The 12,052-nt window shown below is 48.8% G+C and overlaps 1 protein-coding gene across 1 annotated transcript in view; it reads left to right on the top strand.

The window, feature by feature from the left end:
• The window catches only part of kcnh8 (potassium voltage-gated channel, subfamily H (eag-related), member 8), a gene marked incomplete at its 5' end in the record, with an annotated part of 132,819 nt that extends 129,408 nt beyond the window's left edge, over window positions 1-3,411 (top strand). The window contains one exon of the mRNA XM_079522088.1: window positions 2,656-3,411. Coding sequence (XP_079378214.1) covers window positions 2,656-3,375 — 720 coding nt within the window. The 3' untranslated portion in view covers window positions 3,376-3,411. The remainder of the gene's footprint in view (window positions 1-2,655) is intronic.
• Between the last annotated feature and the right edge of the window lie 8,641 nt (window positions 3,412-12,052).

Below are 12,052 nucleotides of genomic sequence, written 5' to 3'. Positions count from 1 at the left end.
ACACTTCCTCTGCCAACCCGGGGAGAGCAACGGACTGACCTCATGCTTCCTTCTATGCATGAGGAGTCCAAGCCACTTCTTTTCACCTGACAGGGGGGAGGGTGGAGTCTCCCCGGTTGGACGTAGAGCACGTGGAAGGAACACGTTATTCCAACTAGTTCCTTTCCCCTCCATCAGGCTGACCAGGGGGAGGCAGTATAGAGCCAACCCTATAGAGGACATGGGGGAACATGCAAACTCCATACAGAAGCAGAGGAGAGAACACGGCCCCAGTGGGAATCGAACCCGGGTCCTTCTAGCTGTAAGGCAACAGTGCCATACTGACTGTGCCACCATGCACCTCTAGAGGGTATGCGCATGCATAAAGTGAATCGAGTGGCAAAGTGAGTAGCAAAGTGAGTTTTAGGTTGTTTAATGTTGTTTAATACAATCAGATAGGACTTTTCTGTTTGGATGTATGGGCTGTCAAGGCCAGAAAGTTGTTTATTGGCACTCAGTAGGCGTTCCTGCATAAGGGTCCTGGTCATGGACAACATATAAGGATTCAGATCCCAGTACGAATAAGGTCAGAGCCGTTCTGAGGATCGGATTGCATGACTTTTGAGCTTATATAACTTGTACCTGTTGTTGTGATGAACTAACTGGTGCTGATGTCTCTGCGGTCTTTGATTCCTATAACTGACAATTCATTGCTGAGGTGGGTGAGCGCTGGAATTGTGTTGACGGCGTGTCAGATTGGACTGGCCCTGCCACTCTCAGCTTTGCTATTTTTATCACAGCCTGAGTTTAGTTCCACACTTTTATATCAGCCTCTGCAGAGAGACATGGAGACAGAACGGGGCGAGATATACAGTACAATATCCTGAAATATTTCCCAAAACTGTGTGCGTGTGTGTGTGTGTGTGTGTAGGCTACAGTCAGGTGTCTGGATGTGGTCTGTCATTGACTGTGACACAGCTTAAAGGCTTACACACGCATTGTGATCACCTCTCTACGTCTTTTGTTTTTTTCCCATTATTCAAACGGAGACTCTTTATACGCTTATAGGTCCTGTGGGGGCACTGCGTCGTCCCGCAGCGGGGCGATGCCACGTCCACCAGTCGCACTGACTGGTGCATGTGAGGATGGCCATGACGAGCGGTCTGTTAATGCTGTGACAGGCAGAAGCAGATGGCGCCTTGGCAGGAATCCGAGGCTCTTCCCTCAGTGGACATGCCACTCACGGAGCACAACTAATCACCCCCCTCTCATTAGTCTAACCCATTTGGACCTGAGGAACGCATGATCTGTGTCGCCTCATATAGCTTTCAACCACTTTAACCATTATTTTTTAACTTGTAGAGTGGCACTTGGTGCCGTGCCACGAGCTTGTAGATCTGCAATTTTGTTTGAAAAATCGTGAAAATGTGGCGCGAATCTTTGAATATATATTCGTTCACGGCGAATGTTTTTAACTCAAATCTTTGCTTCTGGGGCGTGGGGGGGTCCCTAGAACAACATATTTTCATATCGGGCTCGCGGCCAATTACATATAATTCTGGGGCTCCTTGACATGAAATAGTTTGAGCATCACTGACACAGAAACATATAGGGTTTTTCAGAAAACTGTTGGGATTTAGAAGACATTTTGTAGAATCTAGTGGCAGGCCTTAATGGGCTAATGACCAATTACTGCAGCAGAATGGCACATGGTGAACTGGCACCCTGGAAACAGCCGGGGTTTTTAACCCAAAATGGCTGACCCGATTATGCACCATTGTCCTGGGGCCCTTTGTGGTTTTGGTTCGGCTCTCACCCACACGTGTCACACGAAGGCCTTTGTTGCTGCATGTGATAAGTTGTCATTCTGCGAATGTGTGGATGGAAAGAGCAAAATAATGATTCGAAAACTGTGGTAGAAAACTTCATCCCCATCTCGAGTAACCACATGTGAGGCAAAGGATTACCCAGAATTCCTGTTTCATCTGCATAATGTAATTTCCATGGATTGTGAATTAGCTCATTGATCGGCAGGAGCGCTTTTTACGTGTTTTAATTAACTCCCAGGGCACCAGGAACGCCTTTAACGCATTTTTTAAAGATATATATATTCTTGGGATTTTTCTGCCTGGATAGTGTATACAGTATGGTGACAGGAAATGGGGAGATAGATGGGGTGACACGCGGCAAAGGTCGTCGGGACCGGGAGTCGAACCTGCGACACGCCGTCAGGCTGGCTCAGCAGCCTATATAGGTGCCCGGACTGCTACACTAGCCACCCGGGCCGTTTTTAGGCTTTTTCTTCATGCATAATCGTCCTAATCGTGCTAATATTTATGGTAAAGCAGCACTCCCCGTCGCTAGGCAACGCTCAGCTCGCTACATTTTGCCTGTAGCAAGATGGCGTTTTCTCTGAATCGAGGCTCAGATTGAGGTGGATCGAACAAAGTGATGATGTTAGGGGCTCGATATATATATACTAAATCGTCGCTCTACCACGTGGTTACAGTATTAATGCTTCTGAATACCTTTTAAATACAAAGCTCACATTAGCTATAGACGATTTTTGCTTCCTGATTTTTGGAGAAAAGGGAAATGGAAGGGGGTTTTCCAAGTAAAATAGAGGTTTTGGTGGCATCGTGGGTCCTCATGGTGTTTGTCTTGGTTGTTTTGCAGGTGACCACTCTGGGCAAGGAGGTAGCAGACCTGGGTCGCGTCATGCGGAGCATGGCCCACCTCATGGAGACCATGATGGCCTCGCCGCACCCCGCCATGCCCTGCCCCACACACTGCTCCGCGGGACAGCCTACGCCTCCCCAGTCCTACCCCTCCTCCTCCTCCCTCTCCTCGCCGAGCCCCCACCTCTGGACAGCGGACGCAATAACAGCCTTCTCGTGCGCCTCGTCGTCGACGCACACGCCCCGTCCCCCTTTTTCTGACACATTGACAGAGGCGGGGGCCTCTGTCACGCATCACAGGCCACCGCGGGAGTTCCAGCTGGGGTACCCTCCTCCTCCTCCTGGCGCAACCAGCCCTGGCCCGGCCCCACACCCTCAAGCCTCCCGCCTGCTCCATCCGTCCGGGTCCTCCATATCCTCTTCCGTCGTGATGATGGACTCCTCCACGGAGTTTCTGCTGCCCTCCTCGCCGCCCCACCTCCTCCTCGCCTCCTCCTCCTCCTCCTCTAGGATGGCCCACATCAGCGGAGTGTGCAACTCCAACACCCATTCCACCACCACCCGGTCCAGAGCTCACAGTCTGGAGGCGCCCTCACTTCCGATGCTGGATGGGAGAGAAGTGGGAGTCCGTGCTGCCGCCCCTCATCCGATTTCAGGAAGTCTGCCTCGATCCGGAACGGGGAATTGCTACGACCTCAACGCCACCGACGGTTTGTAGCAAGACTTCCTGAATTTTCCCCAGACCCCAACAGAACCTGTGGGGGGGTGGGGAGGCATTGAAAGGCCAAACTGACAATGATCTTTCGACAATATTGCTCTCTGACGGGGCACACAGCTCAGATATGTAGTCATTTTCCCTTTTTGTTTCTACGGCACGTGTTTTAAAAAAAATAATTATTATAATCCAATCGCATGCAGAGAGGTTTTTTTTCTATTTTTTTATTTATTTAAGCTTTTTTTTTAAAGGTACAGTAGCTTTACACTGTAGAGATGTAGCAACGGTATAGTCGGGGAGTGTCTCGCACGAGGAGACGTCGGGGGAAGCTTTCGTAAAAGAGAGAGTAGTGGTTTTCAACCAGTCCTTCAACCAGTCCTTGATGGAGAGTTGGTAACCAAATGGACCCTTATAGATCTTTAACTCTTGAGAGCGTAAAATGAAACCATTTTACGCTCTCAAGAGTTACATTATTGTTAAAAATCTGCATTTCTTAATGTACACGAAGTCTACACAATTAGAGAATGTAGAAGAATTGTTATTTTGAAAAACGTTTGCCTGTTATCTAATGGTACAACATCAATACAACATGGGATTGTGTACAAAATCGTATCCAACGATTGAACAGGCTAAATCTCATGAAATGGTGGTCCGTGGCTCAATTACCAAATAAATAGTGGACCTTGATATGAAAAGGGTTGAAAACCACTGGTATAGAAGGTCGCCGTGACTTTGTCGGACACACAAAAACACACACGCGCCGGCCGCCAACACCCCCCCCCCCCCCCCCCCCCCCCAGCTCTGTCAACTCCCACCTTTACCTCCCACAACCCCCATACATCTTTGGCCCCCAGCAGCAGGACTGTGCCGTTATTGAGGACAAGAGGCGGGGCCGGGTGGGGATGGAGGGATGGGATGAGACGCATATGTGTTTCTTTCTTCCTCTCCTGCTCCTTTGCGCCCGGCGGCGGTTTCAGGTTGGCTGGGCTGATCGGATGAAGAAAAAAAAAAACAGTGGCGAGCGACGGAGGCAAGAAGAAGGAGGAGGAGGAGGAGGAGGAGGAGGAGGAGGAGGAGCCTGGGCGAAGCCGGAGGCAGGAAAGTACTCTTCCGGATATTCACCCGCTTTGTCACCCGTTGCCTCTGCCTCTGTAACACCACCGTACTACCCACGCCCCTGTGTTCGTCACAGTGGGTCGGTCTCTGCTGGTTGGATGGAAGAAGCCGTACGCATGCAGGACAATGGAATTGTGCACTTTAGCAGTGGCCCTCCGAGGGTCTGGGGGATGAGGGGCGGCAGGGGGTCGGTGGGAACTTGGAAGGCATGTTGTGCCCGGGGCGACACAACCCCCCTGCTGTTGTCTATCACGCTGAGCACATGAAGTCTCGGTCTCAGTCTCTCTCTCTTTCTCTCTCTCTCTCTCCACTTGCTCGCCACTCCCCCTCTCTTCTCCATCTCTCCCGCTCCCCCCCCCCCCCCCCCCCCCTCCCCCTCTCTCGCTCTCTCTCTCTCTCTCTCTTTGCATGCCTCTCCAAGCCTTTTGAGTAGTGCCTGTAGACATATACATTAACACGTTGCATGTCACCCTTAACACGAAACCAGCTTGCCATTATACCGTATATTTAAAGGAAACGTGATTCGTTCTTCTAATAAGTTAACCCTGGGCATTTAATGTATATATTTATCGTGTCTGGGGCTCTCTCTTTTTATATTGAGACTGGGTCATTTTAGTTAAAATGTAGTCAGGGGGCACGACTGTTGTAAGTTTCCCCCGAGGCAAACATTGGTCCAGCTAGGATCCATTAGGTTAAGGCCACTTCCCTGAACTTGGCCCAGCATGGGCAACCACACTCTGAGATCAGCATCCTCGCACGGTCAGAGTAAAAAAGGCAATATTTCCACCGTTTCAAAGCACAAGAGTAAAATAGAGATTTTTTTTTATATTTCTATGAATGTATCAATACTATAAAGATGTATTTTTTTACCTCAAAGGACGCAGGGGTACGGGATGATAACAAACAACGCTACTGAACGCGACATTGTTGTGTCGGCGGTAGCAGCCAATGCAATCTAACAAAGGACCAGGCCATATATCCTTGTCCCAGCTTATCTATACACAGACTCTCTCTTGAACACATGGAGGTTTTGCCTCTCTTGGCTTCTCTGCAAAATGGAATGTACTGTAATAATCAGAAATCTTTATTTCTCCCTTCATCGTTTTGATATTTATTAAATACAAACCTGTTATGCTAATAAACGACAATTAAGATATATATGCTACTATGTCCATGTCAACTTGCTTGTGTCACTGTGTTGAACGGAACTGCGCTGCACGGTAGGGATGTCCCTACCGTGTCCCCATCACGGTAGGGATGTCCCTACCGTGTCCCCATCACGGTAGGGATGTCCCTACCGTGTCCCGATGCACGGTATAGGGATGTCCCTACCGTGTCCCCATCCGATCACTGCACGGTAGGGATGTCCCTACCGTGTCCCCATCACGTTTTTGCTCCCGATTCGATTCTGATCATTTGATTTTGAGCATCTGCCGATATCATCCCATATTTATATTTTATAGAACACGTTTATCCCAAATCACAGACAATATCCAGTCTAATATCATGATATGGATATAATATTGATACTAGGGATCAAGTTTTTTGCCTCGATCCGATTCCGATCATTTGAAAATGACGTGATCGCCCCCTGATTTCAGATCACCCGATCCGATCGGGACAACCCTACTGCACGGGCAATAAGCACATGATGAACATGCTACACTTCAGTCAGGACACTAATGGAGATGGAAAAGCTTTATTGCAATAATGAATTGCATTGTATTGGGCGGTGTGGCTCTGCTCCTGTGAGACTCAGGAACGAATCTGCGTTTACAAGCATGCATAATACAGACTCTGAGCTCACAAAGCCCTCTGTCCCTCTGCGTGTGTGTGTGTGTGTGTGTGTGTGTGTGTGTGTGTGTGTGTGTGTGTGTGTGTGTGTGTGTGTGTGTGTGTGTGTGTGTGTGTGTGTGTGTGTGTGTGTGTGTGTGTGTGTGTGTGTGTGTGCGCGCGCGTGTGCGTGTGCGTGTGCCCATCCGTCCGTCTGATCTCCGGCGTCCGATTGCCATAAAAGACATTCCCACTATAGGCCGAGGAGGAAGAAACACGAGTGCAAAATCATTATTACGACGGCATCAAGGCCCGCCAAAATACATTTTAGTCTACTAAACGAAAGATTCCAGGTGACTAAAATGTGACTGAAACTAAACGAAAACTATTCTAGAGACTGTCTATGATTAAAACGAAAATCAAAATGTGCCGTCAAAATCAACACTGGAATAGAGAAGCCATAATTCTCTATAGACTTCAGTTTTGTCTGTTCATAATAAGAGTGTGTGTTTGTCTGTGTCTGTCTGTCTGTCTGTCCTGCATGGTCACGGTTCAGGAGAGGACAAAGTGCATCTTGGTCACGTGCTGCATGGTGCATGTGATGTACAGTGTGGGCAGAGTGATGAAGACTGACTCACCAACTGTATTCTCACCTGTCATGAGATCAGCTGCAATCACCTGGACAAATACGTGCGTGCGTGCTGTGTGTGTGGGTGGGTGGGTGTGCGCTCGCGTGTGTGTGTGTGTGTGTGTGCGCCTGCCTGCCTGCCTGCCTGCCTGCCTGCCTGCCTGCCTGCCTGCCTGCCTGCCTGCCTGCCTGCCTGCCTGCCTGCCTGCCTGCCTGCCTGCCTGCCTGCCTGCCTGCCTGCCTGCCTGCCTGCCTGCCTGCCTGCCTGCCTGCCTGCCTGCCTGCCTGCCTGCCTGCCTGCCTGCCTGCCTGCCTGCCTGCCTGCCTGCCTGCCTGCCTGCCTGCCTGCCTGCCTGCCTGCCTGCCTGCCTGCCTGCCTGCCTGCCTGCCTGCCTGCCTGCCTGCCTGCCTGCCTGCCTGCCTGCCTGCCTGCCTGCCTGCCTGCCTGCCTGCCTGCCTGCCTGCCTGCCTGCCTGCCTGCCTGCCTGCCTGCCTGCCTGCCTGCCTGCCTGCCTGCCTGCCTGCCTGCCTGCCTGCCTGCCTGCCTGCCTGCCTGCCTGCCTGCCTGCCTGCCTGCCTGCGTGCGTGCGTGCGTGCGTTGTATGAATACATGCAAAGTCAGTCAGTACAGTGACAATGACGATATGTGTGCATAAGGGAAAGGGAGAGACTGGGTGGGGAGGCGAGGGCTTTCATTCACAACATCATCAGCCATGACAGGCTGGTGGCGTGCGTGTTTTGTCAGGATGGAGTGGCCGGCGGCAGGCAGCGTGGCTGCATGGCGAAGGGGGCTGTTGTTTGTATTAATCCATTGAAATCCATTGAGACCTGAGGTCAAAATGTCTTCTAATTCACAGTTTTCTGGAAAACCTATGTTTTTGTATCAGTGGTGCTCAAACTATTTCATGTGAAGGAACCCCAAACGTCGACCCCCATCTGAAAATATGTGGTTCCAGCCCCACCCCCCGAAGCAAAGATTTGAGTTAAAAATGTTCGCTCTGAAAGAAAATATATTCAAAGATTTGCGCCACATTTTCACGATTTTTCAAAAAATAGAGCTTGTAGATCCGCTATTTTTTTTAAAACAGCTAAAGTATAACATTACATAAGGCTTAAAACACCAAAGGGGTTCCCGTCCTGTTTGTATTAATGAGGATGATTTGTGTGTGTGTTTAGCGGCCGCGCCTCCTGCACATCTGTGTGTATCTTGTCATTTGGCCTGCATGCATACATGCGCTCCAGAAAGGCCCATCTATATTTAATGGCATACATACAGACAATACCGCGGTCCGTCTCTCTGTTTGTGCAGAATTTTTCTCCACCTGCTCGATGTCGCATATTTTTGGTGCGGTGGAAAGTAACTAAGTACTTTTACTTAAGTACAATTTTGAGGTATTTGTACTTTACTTGAGTATACGAGGAACGCGCCCAGGGTGCCGGCCCGGTTCCGGCAAACCACCCTGCGTCCGAAACGGTCGAGAAATGAAATGTTACCGTGTGGGGGTCCCCGGAACATCCAGACCCACAGGAACGCGCCCAGGGTGCCGGCCTGGTTCCGGCGAGCTACCCCGGGTCCGGGGTAACGGTTGAGAAATGACAGAGTTACCGTGTGGGGGTCCCCAGGGGGTCCCTCTACTATACTGTACCGTACTGTACTGTCACTGTAGTGTGTATGTTAGGCTGCGCAACAGTGACAATTTGTGGTGAAAACCAACCAAACGCCAAATTTATGGTTGTAGACTTGTAGACAAGAAAACGCATATCTCACATCATGTAGTTTGATGGGCATGGATGGATTGAGAATGAGATGCACTCGGAGAGTATGTACAGTTGGGTGCCACCGATATTGTCCCTTATCATTTGACCCATTTAGGCCTGACCTCAAAATTTTAAAAAAATCCTTCTAAATCCTCCAGTTTTCTGAAATAAATATTTTCACGATTTTTCAAAAATAGCAGACCTACAAAGCTCGTAGCGCGCCACTCGGTGGCGCGCTATGAGCTTGTAGATCTGCTATTTTTCAATAGCTAAATTATAACATAATGTTTAAAACACCAAAAAGGGGTTCCCGCCCAAAATGGGTTAACTGTCCTTTTGCGCAGATCACGCAAACCTCAGCAAAAAGAAAAGGACAATATCGATGGCCTCCAACTGTATACAAAGTGAATTTAAGGCTGAATAATGTGAACACTAGGTGGTGGCAATTGTCATCCCCTGAAAGCCCCAAATGATGCCCCCTGCTCAACACACCTCACATGTTCCTTTGTTGCTCCCTGTCTGTGTCTCCCTTTGTGCCTTCATGCATTCATTCCTGCTTTCGAGCATGTGTTCGTTCCTTTTAATCCTTCCTTCCTTCCTTACGTCATTCCTTCCTCAATCCTCCTGCCAGTGTTGATTTGGGGATTAGTCTCTTAGAATAGTTTTCATTTAGTTTTAGTCACCTGGAATGTTTTAGTGTTAGTCTAGTTTTAGTCGACTAAATATAAGATTTTAGTCGACTAAATCTAGTTGATTTAGTCGACTAAAATGTATTTTGGCGGGCCTTGATGCGTAATTACTGATTTTACACACTTTTACACGCTGAAAAATACAACATGTCGCAGACTCGCAGCGCGTGCAACCAAGTGTAAAATGACATACCTACTGGATCTCTTGTCCACTAGTCCCTTCCTAACATTTTAGTCTAGTTTTTATTTTTTGACGAAATTGTCAACATATTTAGTCTTAGTTTTAGTCATCATAGCTTACAGTTTCTATTTAGTTTTCGTCAGTGAAAAAAAGGTATAATAGACGAACAGTTTTTTGTCATGGTATTATAGTCGACGAAATCAACACTGGCTCCCGCTCCTTTCCTCCCTCCTTTCTTTTTTTTATGATTTGTACTTAATTTTCTTTTGTAGATGAAACATTAACAACACAACCAAAGAAATGCATAACAAAACAAAACAAAACAATATAACAGATGCACAGAAATATCCCGCAGTCCACCCCAGCCCCAATTCCAGACATATTCCTTCAGTGTATTTGTCTAAAGTTGCAGCCCGTTCAGAGCTCACTCAGAGCCAGAAACTAATCAGAGTCCTGATACGTGCATATGGTAAAAGCCCCATTTTAAGTCATAGTCGTCCATCCTATTGAGCAGCCTGTATGACAGTCGCTCGTAAGCGGCCAATAGTCCCATTGAGGCATCCCAGAGGGATGGAGCAGGTGCAGATGGAGCCTTCCAGTCCTTGACCAACAGCCTCCTACCTGACATAATGGCCGTTTGTATCCATTCACCTAAAGGAGGAGCAACATGCCTCAATGTGGCAGGATCCCCCAGAATGAACAGACTGGGTGAAAAAGGAATGTTATTCCTTTTTCACCCAGCCTGTTATTCTCTCCAGTCTTTCATGTATAGCAGTCCAATATTCCTGCATTTTGGGACAGCCCCAAAGCATGAGTAAAAGTGTACCGTCTCTATCCTGACACCTCCTTTCCTCCCTCCTTTCTTGATTCATTCCATCCTTCTTTCCATCCTCCCTTCAGCTGTTCCTTCCTCGTAACTCCCTACCTTCTTTCCTTCAATCATTCGGTCCTATTTTGCTTCCTTCCTTTTCACCCTCATCCCCTCCTTTCTATCAGAAGGTACAGTATTTGGCCTAATGCCAGGAAGAGAAGAGAATAATGTAACCTGAGAGAATGACTGACGATGACCGTGGGTCACAGGTGTCTTTATTCCCATACTTCATTCACACTCTTCGCTTTTTTTATCATATTCATAGGTTCTCTCTTAAACTGTGTGCATGTGCGTGCGTGCGTGCGTGCGTGCGTGCGTGCGTGCGTGCGTGCGTGCGTGCATAATATATGCTTGTAAGAGAGTGTGTGTATGCATGTCTCTTCACACATCGATTCCATGGTATTCAAAGTACTTAATGATGGCCCTGACCCAAATACAGCAGCAATTCAGTGCTGTCCACTCTTTTCATCTAAACACATAATACTATGAAAACACACGCACGCACGCACGCACGCACGCACGCACGCACGCACGCACGCACGCACGCACACACGCTCATTCTTCCATTCAAATGAGCACTTTATCCTGTATGCTACATGGGCACCCCCCCCCCCCCCCCCCTCTCTCTCTCTCACACTCACACACACACACACACACACACACACACACACACACACAATGTCCCACGTATGCGCGCACATCCTTCCATTCAAATTAACACTTTATCCCATTGAAAAGAACCACTTCACTTGTCCCAGATTTCAGCACTTTAAAAAACCATCATTGCCGCCCGTGTAGGAGGAGGAGGTGGGGAAAAAAACGCTCTCTCACTCAGGTATAATACAATCTGTCAAACGCTGTCCCTTTATCTCCACAGTCACAATGCTGGTGCGACTGGCACAGCTTGTAGACCCACACAGTCACAATGCTGGTATACGACTGGCACAGCTTGGAGACCCACAGTCACAATGCTGGTTCGACTGGCACAGCTTGTAGACCCACACAGTCACAATGCTGGTATACAACTGGCACAGCTTGGAGACCCACAGTCACAATGCTGGTGCGACTGGCACAGCTTGTAGACCCACAGTCGCAATGCTGGTGCGACTGGCACAGCTTGGAGACCCACAGTCACAATGCTGGTATACGACTGGCACAGCTTGGAGACCCACACAGTCACAATGCTGGTATACGACTGGCACAGCTTGGAGACCCACAGTCACAATGCTGGTATACGACTGGCACAGCTTGGATACCCACACAGTCACAATGCTGGTATACGACTGACACAGCTTGTAGACCCACACAGTCACAATGCTGGTATACGACCGGCACAGCTTGGAGACCCATGTTGTCGCTGGAATTGGTCCACTCCCACTGTATTTTACTCTTACACCGCAGCTACAGCCGGAGACCTATATGTGCAGAACCACAGGAGAGATTAACAATACACCTGCGTGTGTGTGTGTGTGTGTGTGTGTGTGTGTGTGTGTGTGTGTGTGTGTGTGTGTGTGTGTGTGTGTGTGTGTGTGTGTGTGTGTGTGTGTGTGTGTGTGTGTGTGTGTGTGTGTGTGTGTGTGTGTGTGTGTGTGTGTGTGTGTGTGTGCGCGCGCGTTGTATGAACACATGGGATGGGACAATGAAGTCGGAATGTGTGTGTGTTT

Source organism: Electrona antarctica (assembly GCF_951216825.1).
Source record: "Electrona antarctica genome assembly, chromosome: 15".
In the NCBI taxonomy this organism is placed as follows: domain Eukaryota; kingdom Metazoa; phylum Chordata; class Actinopteri; order Myctophiformes; family Myctophidae; genus Electrona; species Electrona antarctica.
Note: the sequence above shows the minus strand (reverse complement) of the source record. Positions and strands in the feature narration are given on the sequence as shown.